A 21888-nucleotide genomic window follows, 5' to 3' on the forward strand; every position below is an offset into this window, starting at 1 on the left:
ATAGCTGTACGGACGCATCGACCGAGCCGCCTAGGTACATGGCGGCCTCGTCGACTTTACACAGTACGGTATTCAGGGGGGTACGCAATCCCCAGCGGTACCGTCGTATGTAAGTCACAGCCTGCCACTGCCGCACAGCAGAGCAACCTTTTACTTACACACTCTCCGTTGGCCCTTTTCCCACCTCCCTTCTGGCCTTTCTGATTTCTCTTCAGTTTCAAACCCCCGGGTCCTTACTTTAATACTGATTGTCGGTGTTGCTTGGTCTGTTGATCAGCGGGCTACTCGAAAATGCCCATGCCAATCGCAGCCAAAGGTCAGTCATGCATACACAAATTATCCCTTGTTGCCGCCTATCACTTGTACCCCTCCCCCGCCCATATCCTCTCCCATCTCCCCAAACACCGCCTGACGATCTCCTGTCCTGCCCTTTCTCTTGTGCCTACAGATACACTACACTACCCCGCGCCAGCGCTGTTGCGAATCACGTTGCTTGCCTGAGGTGGTCAGGCCTGTGGCGAATAGCTTCCGAGACCACGCAATCCCAACTCGCTCAGAGCGTGGCCAATTTCAGCCCTTGGAATTCTATTTCTTGGGTCGATTTTCCGTTTTCTCTTTCGACCAATTTGAATTTCTCCGTGATACATATCCGTTATCGCCTCCCAAGCATCTGCATCAACACACCGCCTTTCCCATTTGACGATGCCCCCGGCTAACAACGGTGCCCTGGCTTCAGCCGGCGTAATTGCTGTATCTGTCGCTGTAGCAGCTGCTATTGCTATCTACGAGTCGCCTGAACTTCGACGGTATGCCGACGACATCCGAAGGCGCATCGCCGTTGCCCTGCACTCTCTTGGCGAAGGCATCGAGCCAGGCGAGCAACCGCCCATGTTCAACCGCCCCGAAGATGCACAGGGCTTCTTAGAGTCCCGAGGAGGAGCCGAGCCCGGAGTTGACGCCGACGATGAGACCCGCCGCCGCCAACGTGAGGAGCTTTTGTATTGGAATGCCATACACCTGGCCAAGAAGGAGAAGGACAGAATTGAGGCCGAGGAGTCCGGTTCGAGGGAACTGCCGCCCCTCGGGCCCACGCGGGGGAGATCTTTCGACGACTTCATGCAACAGGACCAGACCGGCGAGAAGGGATCTTTCATCTTCAACACGGGCGCAAATGTCCACGACGAGGAGGGCCTTGTTCGTCGTCGTCCCGAGGGTGTCCGCGGTCTAAACTCTTCGCTCTACGCCAACCCCTTTGCCGATGAGCACCAGATCGACCAAAATGAGCTGCCGTTGGTGGACGAACCAAGCCATCTTGCTCCCGGTCGCGATGAAGCCGTATCAGACATCTACAGCGCCACCACCCACGACGCCGACGAGCGTCCCAGAGACATCACCGCCACCATCGCCCACATGCCCTCACTAGTCGACGTCATCGAGACGTCGTCCGAGTCCGAGAAATCCGCAACCCTCGACCGCGAACTTGGCCCCGACGAGTACATGACCGCCGGCCAGGAAAACCGCGAGGAGGCATACGCCTCCATTCAAGCCTGGGCGCAAGGGTCTACCGCCTCCAACTTCTACTCTCCTCTCCCCATGTCGCCTCCTGTTCCCATGTCTGAGCCCGAGCTTGTTAGCGAAGGCGAACTCACGCCCACCGACTCTGCGTCCCTTGCCGGATCTGGCGAGGATGTCGCCAACGATGCTGCTTCATCCGGGGCTGGCGACAACAGCCGATACTACGATGTTCTGAGCGAGAGCGAAGGCATGATGACCCCTGCGAGCTGGTCCGAGGTCGGCAGTGTCATCAGCGAGAACGAGACCCAAGATGCGACCCATGGCCGTGTCCACGCCTAGTCTTACATCTTTCGGTTTTGTGTTTTTTCTTTCTCCCACAGTACATCGCGGCTGATTAAGTCCGCCTATTTAAGCGCGGCGATGGGCAAGGAAACGGCGTAACAGGCTCAACAGGACTAGGAAACAGGGGTTTGATAGATATTCAGCGGCTGGGCACATTTGAATTAACAACACTTCGTCCCTATAGCATCCTCCAATGTGGATGTACGTTGCTCCAATGTTCTTCATTGGGAACATTAGTTGCGAAATACTTCTCAGACCCCTTACAGGCGTAAATGTCTAAATTCCAGCGTATGTCAGTGTGCACCATCCTACTTCGTGACTGCTCACATGAGAACAGGATTCTCATCAGCAGCCCGGAACCTGCCCAGCCTAACGTCATCGTCAGAAATGTCGTCTTTGTTCACAATCACCGTCTCGTCATCCTTTGTCTTTTCTCCGTAGTCCTTCCACAGCTGCTCGACAGGCCGGCCCAACAATTCCGTCCAGAACTCTTTCTCCTTGTAGCGCCGATTACGGAGCCTCTCGTTGATTCTCCTCACTGTGCCAGCACCGAAACGAGCCTCGAGATAGTCAAGAAAGTAGCCCGTGTGCTGGTATCCGCCGTCCCAGTTACCGCTCGCATCGCGCTTCCAGTGGGGCGGGCTCAGATGCGCGTTCAGACGGACCCAGTCGGCGATCCCCTCGATGAGACCGCCGGGGCAGGTTCCGTGTGCATTGTATTGGAAGCAGTGGACCATCTCGTGGGTGAGCACGCCCATGATCTCGTCGGTACGGCGCTCGGCGGGGATGCCCGCGATGTAGGACATGGAGAAGTGGATTTCCTTGTGGTCATCGTCAAGTTCAGAGCCCGTCGTGTAGGCTACGCCGTCCATGTGGCGGAGGATAAGAGTGACGGAGCGGGTTGGTGGGACGTGGGTGGTGTTGCACGAGGGCGACTCGTAAAGCAGAGTCAATACGGAGCGGACGGCAGTTGTGAGAGCATCGCTGGCGTTCACGGCGGAGAGGAAGTGAACGGCGGCGGGGTCCTTGAGGTCCCGAATCTCAAGGCGAAGTTTGGGGAGGTTGAAGTCTGGTAAGGGACGGGAATGATCGGCGGCGGCGGCGGCGGCGGCGGCAGGAATTGGCTTTTGCTGGCCCGGCGACTTTGGACGGGTGGGGAGGGGGGTTGCGGCGGGGGGTGCCGGGACGGGGGTCGAGGTCGGCGCCCCGGACGAGGTTGATTCTTCCGCGGCTGAGGACATGGCTGGGAGAAACAAGGAGATGGGATTTGGATTTGGCGTCGTGTCGGGTGGGAGTACCATCTGTTGGAGATTTCGTCGGGGTTTTGAAGGAAACAGGCGGTGGATGTCTACGTTACGGATGCGGACTGAAGATCATTGAATGAAACTAGTTTCGTCTGCGTAGCGTCGTTGTATCTACGTTATGACGTCGATCAAAGATGGATGCAGAAGAGAGGAGCTCAATGAAACTGTACTCTTGACTTTGGCGAGTTCTTGTAAGACAGATGTGATAGGTCTGGATTTCGGTCGAAGGAAATATGGAAAGCCTTGCCTCAAATTAATGGAAGGAAAGAAGAGGATGGGGAAGAAGAATGACGGAGGATTTCCCTGGAGGACCCTGTTCCAGGTTCCTGTGCTGCTGCTCCTCAACCCCAGGGACCGGGGTGAGAACGTGTCTCCCCCGCGGCTGCAGGGGTGAGGTCCCGGTCTTCGAGGTCCCACTATCATGATAGAGCCGATAAGCAATTAGCGCATCTTGTCTTAGCGTCTCGACGTCCCATTCAAGTGGAAGTCTGACGAATGATATCACGTCAACCTCGTCAGTGCACGGGACACTCTGCGATAGGGATAGGTTGCCCCTTTGTGCTTTGTTTACTGCGGATTGGGACGCCCATAGGTTTCAACACCATCCGCATCACAACAACCTGCAACAGCAGCTCCATCTGCGCAATCCAGCCCCGAGTCTGCCAAATTCCTCGCACTGGGAGGCCCCGTGTTCCTCGCATCCGGAACGACTTCGAAAAAAAAAAACGTAAGCTCTCTTGATCTCTTCTGTCCAACGAGTTTCAGCCCTTACACCCCTCCCTTCCCCATTGCGCTAGGCGACTTATGCTGTCCCTGTTTCTCAACCTCCACGTCCGCCCATCTATCTTGAGTGGCTACGGAGTTGCGCGAAGCACCCTTCTCGCCCGAGCTACTACGCGTCGGCGACGACGACACCCGCAGCATCGACGGGGCAGCTAATAGCTGACCACACTCTCTCTCCGCGACAGGCAAAACCCCAACCCAGAGCCCAATCCTCGTTCAGCGGGGAATGGCGGAAAAAATCACCGAGGACCAGGTCAACGACCTGTTGAAGATCCTCCGCACCGATGCCAGCGTCGACCACAAGGTCCAGCACGTCACCGGTATCAAGTCCGGCATCAAGCAGCACAATGTACCCGATCCCCTCGTCCCTCAAATCTTCGATGGCCTCCGCACCGCCTCCACCTCGCCGCACGCTGTCCTCGTCAACGCCGGCTTCACAGCCCTTAACCACCTGTTGACAAGGCTGTCGAGGCAGGAGCCAAAGTATATCGCCAAGGAGGCGAAGCACACGCTCCCGTTGGTCATTGACAAGCTGGGGGATACCAAGGACAAGTTCAGAAGCCTTGCGTCGCAGGCCCTGACGACCATGTACGCGGCCGCGCCCATGGATGTCGAGCGCTCGGTGCGAAACGTTGCCATGGTTGGAAAAAACCCGAGGGCTAAGGAAGCTGGCATGCATTGGCTACTGTACATGCACCAGGAACACGGTGTTCAGTTTCGTGCATACGTCCCAACTCTCATGGAACTACTCGAGGACGCTGATGGCATGGTGCGTGACGTCGCTAAGGGCACCGTCATCGAGCTGTTCAGGTATGCCATTTGGTCATTTTCTCTCGTCGACGTGCGCTGATTGCTGCTACACAGACATGCCCCCAACACAGCCAAGTCCGACCTGAAGAGGCAACTGAAGAATTTCAACGTTCGCCCCGCGATCGAGCAAGCTATTGTCAAGGAGCTCGCGCCGAACACAGCTGAACGGCCGAAGACGCCAGGCTTGGAAGCTGCCGCCCCCGTCGCCGCCCCCAAACCGAAGCTCGCCGCAAGTGTATCGTCTGTCTCGAGCGAACGCCCCATCACGCCAGCGCCAGAGGCTCGTAGTGAGGTGGATCCTGCATACGTCAACACACAGCGCGAACTTGACGACATCTTTAGGGAAATGATGACGTACTTTGAGGGGAAAGAGACTGAGCAGAATTGGTTGAAGCGCGAAGAGAGCATGACCAAACTGCGAAAGCTCATTGCTGGTAACGTTCCCCAAGACTTCCCCGACACCTTTTTGCTAGGCCTGAAGGGACTCTTGGACGGAATTATCAAGGCCATTACCTCTCTGCGAACCAGTCTTTCCAAAGAAGGCTGTAACTTGGTCCAGGATATTGCGACAACTTTCGGCCCCGGCATGGATCCTTTGGTGGAGCTTCTTATGCAGACTTTCATCAAGCTTGCTGCGGCGACCAAGAAGATTGCTTCCCAGCAGGCAAACACCACGGTTGACATCATCATCGGCAAGGTCACGTACAACTCTCGAATCATGCAGCATATCTGGGGCGCATGCCAGGACAAGAACGTTCAGCCGAGGACGTACGCTACAGGCTGGCTCAAGACAATACTAAACAAGGAGGCTCATCACAAGAGTCACATCGAACACGGTGGCGGTTTGGAGCTGGTAGAGAAGTGTATCAAAAAAGGCCTCAACGACGCGAACCCCGGGGTCAGAGAACGTATGCGTGCTACCTACTGGGTGTTTGCCAAAGTTTGGCCTGCGAGGGCAGACATGTGAGTTGGGAAGTCTGTTTTGAGGTGGTTTCCTATGCTAATAAACCTGCAGGCTCAGAGACACTCTCGAACCAACAGCTCAGAAGCTTCTGGATAAGGACCCCAACAATCCTAACGCCCCTAAGAGGGAAGTCGACAGCGGCCGCGCCAGACCGGGCCTCGGTTTGTCTAAGAGTACAATGAGCAGCAGCAAGCCAAGCTTACGGGAAACCATGCTGGCCCAGAAGAAGGCGACGATGGCAGCGTCCCGAAACCTGCCTCCTCGGCCGGGATCTGCGATGGCTAACCTTTCTCCGGTCCGGCCACAACAGCCAGCACTAAGCTCGTCCTCAACTGGCCTGGCACCCTCATCGAAACCAACAGCATCCGGTGGAATGTCTGTTCGGCCGATGAGACCCACCAAGAAGCGCCCGGAAATGGCTGCAAGACCAGCGACAGCCGGCCCCTACTCCGTGCGGACACACGATGGACCTTCCACTGAGGCATCGAGTCCAGAGGGCCTCAAGTCGAAGATTGTCACACCAAAGTCGAAAACCGAGCCGTCTCCACGAAGGGCGGCTAGTAGACCGCGCGCCGCGACATCTCACGCTAACGGCCCAAATGTTGCATCGCCCAGCGCTGCCAAATCGACGCTCTCCAAGTCGGTGTCCTCGCCTCGTGCCTCACCCCGGTCTAGTCCCGCAAAGCCCAAGATGCCACAGACTGCAGTACCCTCAAGCAGTCCATCCAGAGACAACGAAGATCTCACATTGGTTGTGCCAAGTCTCGCGAGCCTGAAGTCCCCTCCCAAAGATGCCCCTGCGGAAATACCGCTGCGAGCCGCAGTAGAAGCGCCAGCAAAAGCACCAGCAGATGTGCCAGTAGATGTCCTAGCAGAAGCAACGGCGGATGTTTCTGTAGAGATACCCTTGCCAAGAGCCGAGCCTGAACCCGAACCTGTACTGGAGCTTTTGCCTAAGCCTACCGAGCAGCCTCTCCCAGAGCCCGAGGCCGAGGCACAGCAGGAAATGCCACAGGAAGCGCCAGCAGAAGTAGCTGCAGAGCCGACCGAGAAACCATCGGCTCCCGCGACTCCTGTCAAGGAAGAAGTGGCCGAGCCAGAATCAGCGCCTTCCAATGGGCTCAGAGTGTTCGAAGATCCCTTCGTGGACGAGGAAACGACTGCAAACTCTAGCATCGCCATTTCTGTGTTGGAGGATAAGCCTGTGAACGAGGTCGCTGCGCCACCAACCAATGGCTGCTTCGAGACGAACGGCACCCCTGAGACCCCTGAGAAGGCTCGCCAAACTTCGAGATTGCTCGATAGTGGTGTGACCAGAGTCAAAGCGAAGTCTCTAGATGTGCATGGCTTCAGAAAGCTGCAATCCATTATCAGGGACAACAAGGCCGTTTTCACGGATGAGAAATTTGAAGCTCTCCTCCGCGGGCTATTTGAGTACCTCGAGTCGCCCCTAGAGAACCTTGCGCCGGAAAGGGTTCAAGATGTCAAGGCTCAGATCCTCGCGACGATCAAGCTCCTGCTCAAGAAGGAGCGAGACAACTTCCAGCCCCATGTCTCACGAGGACTCGAGTCTCTTGTAGCAACGCGCAGCGCTTACGACGCACGCACCCGCATTGTCAGCGGGCTTGAGCTACTCGCCGAAGAGCTCGTGGCCCTGGGTGACCCCCCTGAGATTGTCGTTGTGATGACCAAGCTTCTGCAAAGCAAGCAGGATACATCGATCGAGGGCAGCCGCTGCCTCGCCACAGGTCTACACGTGCTCAAGGAGCTACTCGACAAGCGCACTGGTTTCACGCCCTCGGAGAGCGAGCTCGCGCAACTGGGCGGACTTGCTGGCCGATGCCTCGAATCGACCGACTCTGGCGTCCGCATGGGTGCTGTGCAGCTCTGCGTGGCATTGCACTCGCGCATCGGCGATGGACCGTTCTGGGAGCTCATCAAAGGCGCCAAAGACGACCCAAAGAACCTCATCACTTACTACATTGCGAAGCAGCAGCGGGAGAGCAGCGCCGTTGCCGCCTAGGTCGAGTAAACTAACCAAATCGTCTGCTCGCCAAGGAGACGTGGTCTGGATGCAATAGGGAGTTGGGATCTGGCGTCGGGCCGACGAGTGGCATGGGTAATACCCAGAGGCTTCAAAAGTAAAGGGAGTTTTGCTGTTGGTGGGAACCGAAGGAAGGGAACGGGGCTAAGCTATACACGGGATGGCAACGTCTTTTGGGTTTTGCGTACATTTCGAAAGCCTTTTTTGTACCGCCTCTTTGCAATTGCTAAGCATAGCTGTGCACTGTACCAACATCCATCTTATTCCATTAAACCATCTTATCTCCGTCATGTATGTGATGACTTATGATGCCGTCCGAGGAGGCTCCCCGCATGAAGTGGCCCATTGTACCCGGGGTCGGTATCGATGAGTCGGCACCGGGCCAGCTTGCGGGACTAAAAACGGCTGGTCGAGGCTCCGCCGCGTCTCGGAGGCCAGATGACCTTTGCACCTGACACGAAAGATTGGGCACCGTCAGAGTGTCAATCCTCCAGCCGTGGACTTTGACGGCGGCCAAGCCCGGGCTGACAACCTAGACGCGTCCTGGACACTGCGCTGGTGGCTATTTGACCTGACACTCACTTTCTTGTTTTTGCTTCAAGCGCACAGCCAACGCCCCATCGTGAATTAAAGGATACTTCCCCCTCCCTTGGCACGGCCGCTGCTAGTCGAGTCTATGGCTTGCCGTCATGTTCGGCCCGGCTGAGGTGAGGTGAGCTACGCTGGCCTGGGTTGGGCTGGCAATCAGGGCGGCCTAGGTGGGATTCAAGTGGCGCCCCTTTATTTCCCTCATCAGTGGGTTTTTTGTTCATTTAACTTTTTTTCGTCGAGCAAAGAGCGAAGGACATGGCGATAGGTGCCGCAACTGAACTGGAAACCCCACCAACCATGAGGTCGGTTATAGGATCGGGATCATGACTTGATGTGCATGTAGCTCCTGTAGAGAGAGATGCGTGTCAGGTTGACAAGCCCTGTCACCGAGCAGAACCTAACGGGTCTGGCCTGTCGGGATAACTCTGTTTTAGGCTTGATGAACGAAGAGGAATCAGACGTGTTACGGGAGCATTGATGATGATGCATGGATGTTGCCAGAGCCGAGTTGCGGGCTTCCCCGGATCGTAGGGGGTTGGATCATGCGGATCGCAAGCCGGGATGTTCCAAGATATCACTGTTGACGTGTTTTATCAATGGAAACTGATGGTGGACGTCGTGCCGCAGTCCCCCTAGAGTCGTTTGCGCTGATTGCGCTTTTGGTCGAGAAAGCATGACGTGCGGCGGCTCTGGCAGCCGAACCCTGGCAACATGTCGGGACATATCGCGGATCCCGTGGGGGGTAGGCGGGCAGCGGTGGCAGTTATTGACGTGGGCCGGCCGGCCGTATGAGAGATGGCCGGGCTAATGCTCGATTGCGTCTCCGAGATCTGCGGGCAATTCGAGCGGGCAGTTGCTCAAGATCCAACATCTAGGAGAGGTGTTAATGGAGGGTGTTCCGGGAATCTGGAATGCGGCCTTCAAATGGCATGCTCAGAACTTGCGAAAATCAGCCTTGGTTGCATCTGTTGGAACTAGCGGCAACCACGTTCCACTGAAGCATATGCCTGACTGATTTACCGTAGGTGCACAACAAATGTATCTCCAGTCTGCCAGGTCGTATGTAAAGAAATCGGGGGTGTAGTCAAGGACGCCAGGGAAGGGCCGTTGGTCTGCCAGCTGTACCAGTTGTGACCAGCAACCTGACTGCGTGGGGGGACGACGAGGCCATGGAGGATGGAGCAGGACAGTGCTCTGGAATGCTGAAGTATCGCAAGGGACATCACATCTGACGCGGCTGAGAAACAGGTGGTCAGCCGTGGCATCCGTCCTGTATCTGGACACCAGAGGATTCTAAGCAGGTGCAGAAGAAAATGAAAGAAAAAAGGGGGGGGGGGGGGGGGGGGGTTAGCGACCACGGCGGGTCCATTTCGAAAGCTTGTTATCAAAAAGAGATGCCTGCCTCCGTAGATGAAAGGTCGAACAGGCGTCCATGACCAACCGATTAGAAGAGTGCCAGTGGGTGACGACTATTGGATGCTGCCTTCAGATTGGGTTGGGCTGACAGAAGCCCTTCGAAAAACCAGGAGATTGTAATGTGCCATTTGGGGGACCATGACAATGTAACGTTGGGGTCAATGTCGCAAGCCCCCCGATACTAGCGAACGTACATGGGTTGTTGTAGCGAGCGCATCAGTGGGTTCTCAACTGTACCTTCTGGCTAGCTAGTTGCTTTCTCATGCTCGAGTACCCTGCTCTGATAACCAGATCTCTGTAGTGATCTCTGTAGTGAGCAGGAAAAGCCTACGCTCGTTCACTTATTTGTCCCAGTAGTGATCCCCGAGGATCAGTTCGTCAAGGTCAATGGTAGGTTATCATGATGTAACTCGAGTGCGGAACCTTGGTGGTAACTTGGCGGGAGGGGAAATCATTTTGGAAACCAGGGCGGGGAAGCTGGCGAAGTAAAGCAATGGCATCTCGTCGACCTGTGCCAAGACTAGCAAATCCAGCCTGACGCCTCAGCATTCAGATCATTCACGATGCAGAAACTGGCGGTCGCCAAAGCCCCACTGGGTCTGACGATCAAGCACAGTACACGTGTAAGCTCATGGATGCGCAAACAGATGTTGCAGGATCAAATGATGCTGATCCCCGCGTTTACTCTGTAAGTATCAGTGGTGTGTAGTTGCATGGACAAAGGCGGCGATAGATAAATGCTAGGAAATCTTGGCCACGTATCGATGTCTGGTGGGTGACTCTGGACCTTGGGAGTTGCAACTCGGAAACTAGAAAGCCTCATCCTGGACATGTGGTGAAAGAGGACAGTGGCGACCCGCTTTGAAGTATCGAAAAACCGACGACCCGAGATAGGGCGCAATCCGACTACAGGACGAGAGGCACATCGTCATGTGGTATGGTGTAGTCGAGACACTCTATCGATGAGTATCACGGATAATCAACGGGTCTACGCTCATTTGAAGCGCTACGGTGGAAGGAATTCTCGCACGCAGCTGCTGCTGGGAATAGCGAATGATACGCTCGTAGATTGCAAATTGGAGAATGTAAAGGGTGGTCGGGGACCACCAGAGGATCGACTGCATGGATGGTGGTCGAGTTGTGCGGAAGGCGTCCAGGCCGTTCCTCATTTTGTGAAGAGAAGCGAAAGGAGAGGGATCCGGATCTGCTCTTGTGGCGCTGTTGCGGACTCGCAGCGGGGCCGTTTAGTTGAAACAGTAGCCAGCATCTCCACTGGCGTCACCACGTCTTACTTTCTCATCTAGATGAGGTACGTAGCGTCCACGTCTGCCCAGCCAGCAACCAACCAGTGGAGGGCACGTACCTCCAAGGCACCTACTTGTACTTGTGGCGCCTGAGTTTCCCCCACCCCGCCCAATGACCTGGAGAGCAAAACTGCACATCACCAACCGCCCCTCAGGGCTTCTTCTCCCGTCTGCGTCTCTCTGGGTAGAGTTGGTATGGTACCTAGGCTTGTACCTTGGGTACCTACGTAGGGTTATCATCATCACTGCACATACTAGATTGGTCCCTGCAGGCTTCTGCCTCCCGGTCGTGCTTCATCTTGGGGACCCTGACCGACAGTGTGGCCCCTTTCCCCTTCCCACTTCCACCTTCCACAAGGCGGCGCATCTAATATTGGCAGGGCATCACACCAACACGAAAAAATCTCCGTGAGTCGCTCGATTGACGACACTCAACACGTTCGCCCCCGCAGTGTGTGGTGGTGACGTTTTGATCAACTCGACGATCTGAAGCACTGTGTTCACCGCTGAAAGCCCTGCTCTATGGTATCATCCTCTGGGCCTCTGCTGGTGTGTTTTTTTTTTTTTTTTGCTCGTGGCACGAGCTCTGAACCCTTCTACAGGTGGCTGCACGAACAACAGGGTTGTTTGTCATTGAGCCATCTGCAGCCCGTAAGGGGGTCAGAGCTTGGCCGCTGATCAAGAGGGCCAGACCAACGGACTCATAAAGCCTTTTTGAAGGAGCGAGAGATGGCAGATTGGATTCATTTACGCCGACTCGACGTACTGTCGACGTGACAGCCACAGCCCGAGCCACGGCAACCAGAAACAACATGGTTTCAACCGTTGCGTGTCAACCGGCACGGCCGTTGTCTGATATTCTGATACCGGCGATACCACGCGCCTTGCCATATGCCCAAAAGCCTTGGCTCACCTCGTCCACCGACGAATCCATCGATGGAATATCCAGTGCTTGGGTTGACACTTGAAATAAATACTCAGGCGTTGCGACACGCCCTCATGTAGCTGTTCTAAAGCACCGTCCCCAATCCCAACCTTAACAGCAGGTCGTCTCCAGCTTTCTGCAAGTCGTCGGAACCAGATGGCGAGAGGCACGAACGGTTCGTCGACTGGGCCTACCTGGTCTCGTGTGTCGACCGTGCCTTGGCCGAACTTGCAGCCAACGGGGCAAGAATGACACCACCAAGCCAGTTGCCGCCGTCCAGGCACATCGCGCAGTGTGTCGATTCTGCATGCAAGCACACATTCAACCCATTCAGAATCACTGCCGACTCAGCAGTACAGGAAAAACGGACCGAGTAAAAACAATGACTGCGTGAGGTTGCTTAGAATGTCAAGGGGGGCCCGAGTCACGGGCTGCCGCATGAAGCTGCAATGCAGACGAATTCTGGTGTATCCCCCCATCACACGCCGTTGAGAAGAAGAAGGCCGACGACCCTTATTTGGTCTTGTGGTCGTTTGACTGTCCTCGAAAGGATGCAATAATGAACGCGCATCGCCTTTCGCAGATATGCCGCAACAAGCAAATGCTCAATGGCATCGGTTGCAAGCGCAACGGTCCTTTCGTTGTCGTTTCGCCCGTCCCCGGCTGGCTTTGGTAGCAGTCCGTCTCGCAGCGTGACAGCTTGCCAGACGGGTGAATGTTTGCGTCGGATGATCAAATATATAGGGCACAGAGTCATTAGTGAAATGACCGTGGTAATGCTTAGTGGGTAGTTAGATGCACATGCCCGGTAGCCACCGCCGGCCAGGGGAAAGATGGGCATCGACTTGCTGCAGCTTCTGTACTCTGTACTGCAGCAGTACCCGTTCGGCTCTTATTCAATGGGCCTGGAAGCGGGTGCCAGTTGCCAAATGTACCGTCCAAAGTCCCTTGCTCATTGCGCTCTGCACTACCCACCTCGTCTCATCAGTCTGGAGATTCAAGACGGCTGGCAATACGAAATGGTAATTTCAGCCTTTCAGCCTGGACACGCACGTGGAATCGAGGATACAAGAAATACAGGCGCTGTCCCAGTTGTTTATTTGTGCCAGTCCCCGATGTGTTAGTGCTGCTAGCAAGAAACCAGGCTCTGGCTCACGGAGTATGTCAACATGTGCTTGCGCTTCCGTGAAACTATACACGATACCTGGCAACTCATACTGCCCTTCCTTTAGGTTGAATGAAGCCTCACAACCTCTTCACTGGCCCCTGACATGAACCCTAAATGTGACTGTGCAGCCAGCCAGTAAGGGAACTGATGTGCCTGGCGGGAGGAATCAGAGCCACACCCCTCCCTCCCCTCAGTCCCCTCCACTCCTTTGCGAATCGAAATGACCCCAGTAATTAACAGAGGGGAATTGGACCCGGTGGGGTTTGAGGATGAGGGGTCCCACTGTTTGTGCCACAGACAGAGCTCTCAAGCCTTCTTCATCTCTGCTCTCGCATCCCGTTCACAACCAAGGCTGTGCATTATCCGGATCCGTACCGACGGGCGGGTAGCACATTTTATCTTCTGTTTCCTCTGTCTGTCCGTCGAGCAAAACAAAACGTTTGCAGGTTAAATAACCGCACACACAAGACGGGAAACGACTGACCGTGGTACAACGATCATTCTGATGGTGTCCCATCCTCTCTGTGCGGTGCAAAAAGTGATCTGTACACAACCATAACTGCCCATATGCCTGCACAAAAGATACTTTATGCTTCAGGTACCGGTGGGGGTTATTTTGCCTAAGCTCACCCTGACTCCGTGCCTGATGCCTCCAACGCGGCCGATATCAGCAACATTATTTTGGGTTCCGTCGTCTCATGTCACTGTACAGCCCAAAGCCAGCATAAGGATCTAGCATGGGCTGCCTGGAACATTGGTGAAAGCAGGAAGAAGTCCTTCCCCCATGACAACTGATGCCTAGGTTCGCAACCAAGAATAACAATAATGGAAATAGTGCCATTACCATCTGGCGAGGCATCGAAGGTATATACAGTGTCTGTATTCTGTCTGTCCGTTCAATGTCAATCCAATAGCCAGCCCAGGCAGTGTGGCCCCATCGTCCCCGTCCCCGTCCCCCCGTCCCCGTCCACGTCCCGTCCGCTCAGTCCCGTCCAGAATCGCTTCCCCAATCCCACATCGACCACTGCCGGCTCATTCCCTCCTCCCTCCTTCCCTCACTCCTCCTCGTCCTTCGTCTGCCCACCAGCTGTCTCTTATGTCCGCTTGTCCGCCTCGGTGCGGAGGGTCTCTTTTTTCTCTTCTTCTCGTACACATTAGTAGCACCTTGCCTTCCACCTCATCCCGGCCAGTCACCAGAGGAGGACCTACCTACCCTAGGTACCTAGGTATTTTATTGTTGACCTACGAGCTACAACAGGGCCCGCGCGCACCGCCGCCCACTGGCACCACCCACCCCCTACCCTGCCTTCGTTAGAGAGGCACTCCCGCCAAACCACTCATTAATTACCTACTCTTGTGTCTCGTTACGGGCCCGGACAGCCGCCCCCCTGAGCCCATCCCTCCCTCCTGTCCTCCTTCCCCTGCCATTGCTGCTGAGGAACTACCGCCTGGTCAAGCCCAGGGCTTGCCATAGTCTCGCTCGTCCTTCACGTCGGCCGTCGCACCTCTTCATCGTTCCTGACCATTCGACCACCTAGGTCCCAGATCAAAATTCCCAAACCCGACAAGTCGGCGCCAACTTTGCTCTCGCCTCGTTTGCAGTTTGCAGAATCAAGGCCTGTTCCGCTTCCCTTCGTCGGCTTTGCACTCTCATCCCACCCCAAAATCACCATTTTCTTTCCTTGCCGACGTCCTTTCACATCCCTTCTCTTTCGCCACCGCCGCTGCCGCCCAAAGGCTCCGAATCCTCGAGCACCATCTCCGACGAATTACCTCGAACCCCCCAGACGAAGCCCACAGAGCGCTATCACGACGGCACCATCCAAGCCGCTCGCTACTGCTACTACGGTCGATTTTTCTTCTCGCCCCCCATCCGTGTGGCTTTGCCGCTATCGCAGCCTCGAGCACCACACAGACACCCCCCTCGAGCGCTGCTCACTCGACGCTACGCTGCTCGAAGTACACGCCCATCCCATCGAGCTACTAGCACGAGACGCACAGCCTTTCGACCCTCTCGCCCCCTCATCGCCCATGATACAGCTCCTCCGAGTCGATCCTTCGCCCATCCATCGTCGTGCTGCCGACGTTACGTTCATGACCGGCGACCAAGTCGACGTTCTACTTGCTAGATAGTTATCCCGACAGCGTCCCGGGAAGAAAAAGAAAAAGAACGAAGCAAAATCGAGGACGCCCTGCCCGTCATGGCCGCCGTCGTGGAGGATTACTTGGAAAGTCCCATGGATCAGGACGACGTCTTCCCTTGCAAAGGCTGTGGAGAGGTATGATGGCCCACACCGCCGACTGACTATTCTGCAAGCACGTACTGACGGCGGTGCCCTACTCGACTAGATCCTGGAAGAGGGCAAAGCGTTCGAACTTGGTATGTTTGTTCAGTTGCTTCCTCTTTTAACTCTCTCTATCCCCATTCTCTACCCATAATCTGCTCTGAGTAGCATCTTCTTTCTGGCTTCGTTCCGCGGCCATGCTGTCCCCCATGGCCATGCCGTCGGCAGTATCTAAGTTCAATCAAGCTAACGAGTCGCCTCCACACTCAGCCGGAAATCGATGGCATCTGAACTGCTTCCGCTGCAACACTTGCGGCACCCTCCTCGACTCCGATGCGAACCTGTTGCTCCTCGGCGATGGCTCGCTCATCTGCAATAACTGCACTTATAGCTGCAGTGCCTGCAACAACAAGATTGAAGACCTCGCTATCCTTACTGGCGACCAGGCCTTCTGCGCAACCTGTTTCCGCTGTCGCAACTGCAAGCGTAAGATCGAGAACTTGCGATACGCGCGGACGTCACAAGGCATCTTCTGCATGAGCTGTCATGAGTCGCTTATGGCACGGCGGAGGAAAAAATCAAAGGCGGCAGCCCAGGCCAAGTCGAAGGAGAAGGATGGATCTCCTATGATTACGGACAAATCGCTACCCGCTCTTCCGCCCAACGCCATACCCCCCAATGCTTTTCACGATACCCGGGTTGACCCCGACTCCGACAAGGAGACACCGACTGAGTTGTCTCCCAGACCGCGCCCCGCCTACAGTAGGAACGACTCGTCGTCCAAGAACGGCGGCCGACCTACGCGCTCCCCTGAGCGTGCTTCTGAGTCGAAGGACAATGGTTTGGGCTTGCCCTCGTCGAACTACCGCAACAACCGTAATTCGACTATGTACGCCCCGAGTGGCAGCAACAACAACGCCGATGCCAATGGCGGTGGCGACGACGGCTTTTTCATCCCCGTTGCCCTGGATCATACGCCGGCTTCAAACGCAACCCCACGTTCAACCTCGGAGAACACGTCGAACGCGTCCAAGAAGCAAGACAAAGAGTACTTCAGCCTCCCTCGGGCCAGCATCGACAAGAAGGGCGACTCGCAATCCTCGACGCCCCATATTGCGTTCCAAGAAAAGGGTCGACAACCTTCGTCCGACTACGAGTCTGGGCCTGTCAAGCTGCCTCTGCGCAAGACGTCTAAATCGTCGAGAAACGACAACCGGTCGTCAGTCATGAACGACGAGAAGACGCAGAAAGTAACCTCTGGCAAGCTCTCGCCCGCAATTGATGAGTTTAAGCTGCAGGACGCGCCGAAGAGCAAAAAGCTCATCAGTCCGAGGAGCGCCTCTCACTCGGCCGCCATGACCCCTGATAGTGGCAGCGCCAAGAGCAGCGAAGGTGTTCTGCGCAAAGATAATGAGCCATTCCCGAGCTTGCCTTCGTCCGATTCGCCTCCCCGCATGGGCAGTGGTACAGCTCGATCGTCCCAGGATTCGAGACAGCGCGAAGAGGGCGAGGTGCGTCCCTCAATGGACTCCATCTCTTCCTCGCGAACAGACACGACGGCTGGCAAGTTAATCCCCCGAAAGGAGCTGCCATCCACACGCAGTGGTAGGTCTTCCCCGTACTCGTGTTTTATCATGATGCAAGACGCACCGACTCTAACCTTCTTCCCACAGTGAACGGCAAGCCTGGAGGCTCTTTGAGTCGATCCGCTACGCACGATGAGACAAGCTCATCGGGACTCTCCGCTGCGCGCCCGAACATGACTGAGCACAAACTGAGCGATACTTACATGCAGCCTCGAGCACCTCCGCAACCGCCCGGCGTGTCCGCGAATACTCCCAAACCTCCCGCAAAGGACGCAAAGGACCAGACGAACGTCAATGAGGAAGGCAAGGTCTCACCCAAGCTACCCAGATGGAGCGCGGGTGGCGATTTCAGTATGGATGAGGACATGGCCAGGATCCTTGGCACTGACGAAGGTTCATCATCCATCCTTCGCCGTGTGTCAAATGCTGTTCGTCACGGACGCACCAACAGCACTGAAGGCGGCCATCCTCAGCTTCCCCAGCATCCTCACAGAGTGACTGGCCATACGCGCAGTATTAGCGAAACCACACGCGGCACAGCCTCACCTCGTTGGCCCAAGACGCCCATCGCCGAGGATCCCAACGGGCACGAGATCAGTAGCCCCATTTCCCTCCACTCGAGCGACGACCCAGCGTTCCTCAAGCGGCAGCTGCGTAGCTCAGAGAATCGTGTAGCGGAACTAGAGAGACAGTTCACCACGGAGAAGGATCTGAAGCGGCTGAACAAGACGCTCATTGAGAAGCGCAAGACAGTCTCGGTACTGGACACACAGACTGAGATTATGATTCGTCAGCTCGAGGTCTTAGCCGGATACGTCGAACGCGCGAAGGAGACAAAGACACCTGTCGACCCGCGCGACCTGGAAGATTCCGCCATCAAGGAGTTTGTGCAGAAGCTTGACAAGGTCAAGCAGGCGATGAGCGCAGCGATCGAGCAACTCCACGCCGAGCGCGACGACCTGGTTGACGAGAAGAACCAAGCGGTCGCTGACAGGGACCGCGCCCTCTTGGAGTTTGAGCAGCTCTCGTCCAAAAACGCACAGCTCGCCGACATGAACAACGACCTGACCCATCAGATCCAGGAGCGGTTCAAATCCCAGATTGGCGGTGACCTCAAGTCGCCGAACGGGCTAGGCATCTACAGCCAGAGTAAAGTTTTCTCGTCGTCCCAGCTGAACCTGGTTGATTCCGCCAGCATGACGACGACTCTCGTTCATGAGGCGGACGAGCCGGTGGTTGAGGCCAGGCCGACCGTGGTTGACATTAGGAAGGGCCAGGTTAAGAAGTTCAATTGGAAGAAGGGTTCAAAGGGCTTGGCGCAGAACGTGGCCAAGGGCGTCAACCGTGCCGTCGTCGCATTCCAGCAGGAGCGCGAGCGCGGCCCGCACCAGGGCTTAACTGGCGACAACATCGGCCTGCCGTACAACATGACGGTTTCTCAAGTGGAAGCGCCTGTTGCCCCGGCCCCTGCGACTGCGCAGAAGGGCGCTCAGCAAGCAGCTGATCGCCAGGGCTTCGGATTCTTCAAGAAGGGCAATAACCAGAAGTCCATGTCCACGACCAATGTTTCAACGCCCACCATCGCAGAGGCGCCCACTATCTTGTTTGGCTCCGATCTAACCGAGAGAGCCGACTACGAGCGCCGCACCATTCCAAGCGTAGTGACGCGTTGCATTGAAGAGGTCGAGCTCCGTGGCATGGATATTGAGGGCATCTACCGAAAGACAGGCGGCAATTCGCAGGTGAAGATGATACAGGAAGGATTCGACAAGAGCGAGGATTACGACATTTCAGACCCAGGCCTTGACATTACCGCGGTGACGAGCGTGCTCAAGCAATACTTCAGAAAGCTCCCGATGCCCCTGCTGACATATGAGGTGTACGACAGAGTCTTGGAGTCCAATGGTAAGTCCGCCAAGGCAAACGTGCACTCTTAATTCTGACGTTGCGTCTAGCTCTCGCCGACCAGACCGAACGCTGCGACCATCTTCGCAAGGTGTTTAGCACGATGCCCCAGCGACACCGTGATTGCCTCGAGTTTCTTATGTTCCATCTTGCGCGGGTGGCACAGCGAGAGCCTGAGAACTTGGTAAGCCCCAGCACCACGGATTGCATGCTTGCACCAATACTAACGATACCTCAGATGTCGCCCAAGAACTTGGCGGTTGTTTTCGCTCCGACCATCATGCGAGACACCAGCCTGGAGCGAGAGATGACCGACATGCACGCCAAGAACCTGGCTGTGCAGTTTGTTATTGAAAACAGTCATACCATCTTTACCGACTGAGAAACAAGCTCGCTTGGATGGTTCAAACAGATGTTGGAAACCCCTGTACATATCGACGCACCCACGACTTTACGCCTTCGAAAACTGTTTTCCTTCAATGACCCCTGGTTCGGAGAGGCTCACACCCCCCGCTAACGGCCTATGATTCAACGCCATTGGAAATCCAGTGCTTTCGGATGCTGATCATGACCGCCAGGTAAGGGCTTCAGCCCGGGCCAGGGAGGGAACCTTAATGATATCCGAAATTTTCTTGCTCCGGGGCACGAAAGGGAGTTGCCTGGTTCTCGAAGGCGGGTTTCGGGAATCAGGAGGGGTGGGACGTGTTTTACTTTCGTTGCGAGCGCGCGCCTTTCACTCTCGTTGGGAGTGATGAGAATGCCTTGGTTTGTGGCGAATTTTGTCTTTCAGCAGTAGAAAAGATGTGGGCGAGGAGGGGGGGCGAGTTGAATTTATATTCGACGACGAACGAGCACGCGGCTGAACAGTGGAAGAGCATGCATGGTACTTGCGCACAGAGAGCCATTAAGGGAGGGTGCGCGGCTTCGAGTGATGTTGTAAATATCTAGCGGACGGCTCGGCCGTCGATTCCTTTCAAACGGGAAAAGAATTTCAACCAGGAAAAACCTTTTATAATGCCTCGTGCCTATGATTATGTGATGTGTAAACATGTGGTATCAAACTATCGCGTAACGGAGACTGACGGGCCTTCACTTTATTTTATTTTATAAATGAATGCTCTTCCGTCACCTTCCTGACACCAACGACAACGACAACAAATGCCTTACGGCCGCTTCACCGGCCAGATGCGCTTCAGCCCCCCCCTCTTACTTGGAGTCACCCACCATGCGCTTCACCTTCTCGAGCAGCAGCGCGCTCTCCCTGCCGAGACGACGCTGGCCATCCTCGCCGCCCTTGCGGGCCTTGGCCATCGCGCGGCGGTACCGCTCGCGATCGGCCGTCTTGCGCTCACGTTCCTCGCGGCGGCGCTGGATCTCGGCGCGGCGGGCCTCGGCCTCGGCGCGCTTCTGCTCGGCGTGGGCGAGCTGTTTCTCGTAGTAGCCCGGCTTGCGAGGGCGGCGGGGTTTGCGCGGTTCATAGAGGTCCGCAGCGGTGGCGTCGGCAGCGTCTACCACGTCCCCCGAGGCGTCGGTAGCGATGCGGGTGCCGGGGAGATCGGCGTTAGAGCCGGTGGCGGCGGCGGCCCCGCGTTTGCGCTTCACAGCCACGGTGTTCGGGTTCGGGAGCTCGCCGTCGTTGGTAAGCATCTCGGCGCGGGAGGGATGGATTTCCCCCTCGAGAGGAGGCAGGGCTGGTATTGTGCCCGTGCTTGCCGCGTCTGTTGATGGTTTCGATGCTGCTGCTTCCCTCGCCACAGGTTCCGGTGAGTTAGACGGCTCTCTGGTTTGGGGTTCCTGGACATCGTCCAGTTCGTCGTCGCTCGAGGCTTCTTTTGCAGGCGGGGCGGCAGCCGCGACGGTGTCATGTTGCTGGGCCTTTGAGGAATCCTGTGAGGCGAGCTCCTTCTGTTTAATCTTGGCGTAGGCTTTCTTTATCTTGGCCTTGTGGATGAGTTCCAGCTTTTTCTTCTCGACTGCGGATCGTGTTAGCACGCGTGTATGAGAAGACACCCAGTAGACAGAGTTCACCCTTTCGGCGCCATGGTCCCTCGGGAAGGTTATCAGGGCCGACGCGGAAGCCTTTGCGTTTCTTTGCCTGTTGGCCATCCTTGAGAGACGACGCTGTTGCGCCCTCGGCGGCGCGTTTCGGGGCCATGTTGGTTGCGCTTGGCGACTTCTTTCCGAGATGTTTAGTGTGAGATTTGACTATGAGAGTGAGAGTGTCTGTGTATGTGTATTTTGTGAGAGTGAGAATGAGGCGACGCCCAAACTCTCGTGAAATCCGTGAGAGATGTTCTGGTTCAGTCTACCAGACTCTCGACTCGTGTTCCGATGTGAGGTGCATATGACTGGTTCCTGGCGTAGGCGGCTGATGTTGAATCGGACTTTTTGAGTGAGGTTCGAAGGATGTCAGACGTCGAATGTGTAAATGGACGCGAGACTTGCTAAAGCGAGGATGAAATTTTTGGTGGGGCTCTCAACGACGAGAGGATCGAAAACGGCATAGCATGGACCCGCTTTTTACCAGTTGGATAACGGATCTGCTGTGGGTGCTCCGGCTTTTGACTTTTTTTTTGGACCTCACAACATCAACGTCAACATCGACTTGACAAATTAATGTTTTTACAAGGCCCATACCTCAGTGATGCATATACTCGATCATCTAACCATGATCTATGTGACCTCAATTTTTCTATATCGATATTTTTCGCCAGTCGGATAGCTTCCACCAGTGTTCTACTCCCCTCTCCTCCCCCAGTGCCTTTAACGTGTTTGAGTCTTCCTGGCACCTCGAAGCCCGCGGGTCATAGGGCGTGCCTTCCTCTTGAAAGGGTTCCTAACGACAAAATCATGTGCTTTTTTGCTACGCGAAGTGGAATTGCGTCTCTAGTTACGTGTGTGACTGGCCCGCGAGCTGAGACGAATAGCAAGCCAACGAGTATCGTC

At 55.7% G+C, this 21888-nt stretch overlaps 5 protein-coding genes across 5 annotated transcripts; 3 read left to right on the top strand and 2 right to left on the bottom strand.

The window, feature by feature from the left end:
- Positions 1-702: 702 nt before the first annotated feature.
- CDEST_08483 (uncharacterized protein) lies at positions 703-1854 on the top strand (the record flags this gene model as incomplete). Its single annotated transcript, XM_062924642.1, has 1 exon — positions 703-1854. One exon carries the CDS (start codon positions 703-705, stop codon positions 1852-1854), a length of 1152 nt encoding a protein of 383 aa, XP_062780693.1.
- A 324-nt stretch (positions 1855-2178) lies between these two features.
- On the bottom strand, positions 2179-3459 carry CDEST_08484 (uncharacterized protein). The gene has a single exon (XM_062924643.1). It carries the CDS (start codon positions 3156-3158, stop codon positions 2181-2183), a length of 978 nt encoding a protein of 325 aa, XP_062780694.1. The 5' UTR covers positions 3159-3459; the 3' UTR covers positions 2179-2180.
- Positions 3460-3965: 506 nt separating this feature from the next.
- Positions 3966-8015, top strand: CDEST_08485 (Putative armadillo-like helical, CLASP domain, TOG domain-containing protein; the record flags this gene model as incomplete). Its single annotated transcript, XM_062924644.1, has 4 exons — positions 3966-4059; positions 4130-4754; positions 4809-5717; positions 5770-8015. 4 exons carry the CDS (start codon positions 3966-3968, stop codon positions 7739-7741), a joined length of 3600 nt encoding a protein of 1199 aa, XP_062780695.1. The 3' UTR covers positions 7742-8015.
- A 6624-nt stretch (positions 8016-14639) lies between these two features.
- Positions 14640-19933, top strand: CDEST_08486 (Putative Rho GTPase activation protein). The gene is made up of 6 exons (XM_062924645.1): positions 14640-15445; positions 15516-15546; positions 15722-17056; positions 17125-18942; positions 18993-19126; positions 19181-19933. Exons 1-6 carry the CDS (start codon positions 15368-15370, stop codon positions 19322-19324), a joined length of 3540 nt encoding a protein of 1179 aa, XP_062780696.1. The 5' UTR covers positions 14640-15367; the 3' UTR covers positions 19325-19933.
- A 6-nt stretch (positions 19934-19939) lies between these two features.
- Positions 19940-21382, bottom strand: CDEST_08487 (uncharacterized protein). The gene is made up of 2 exons (XM_062924646.1): positions 20971-21382; positions 19940-20915 (listed from the first exon to the last, which is right to left on the bottom strand). The coding sequence occupies exons 1-2, from the start codon at positions 21095-21097 to the stop codon at positions 20149-20151; spliced, it is 894 nt and encodes a 297-aa protein (XP_062780697.1). The 5' UTR covers positions 21098-21382; the 3' UTR covers positions 19940-20148.
- Between the last annotated feature and the right edge of the window lie 506 nt (positions 21383-21888).

This window comes from Colletotrichum destructivum, chromosome 5, assembly GCF_034447905.1.
Source record: "Colletotrichum destructivum chromosome 5, complete sequence".
Classification (NCBI taxonomy): Eukaryota; Fungi; Ascomycota; class Sordariomycetes; order Glomerellales; family Glomerellaceae; genus Colletotrichum; species Colletotrichum destructivum.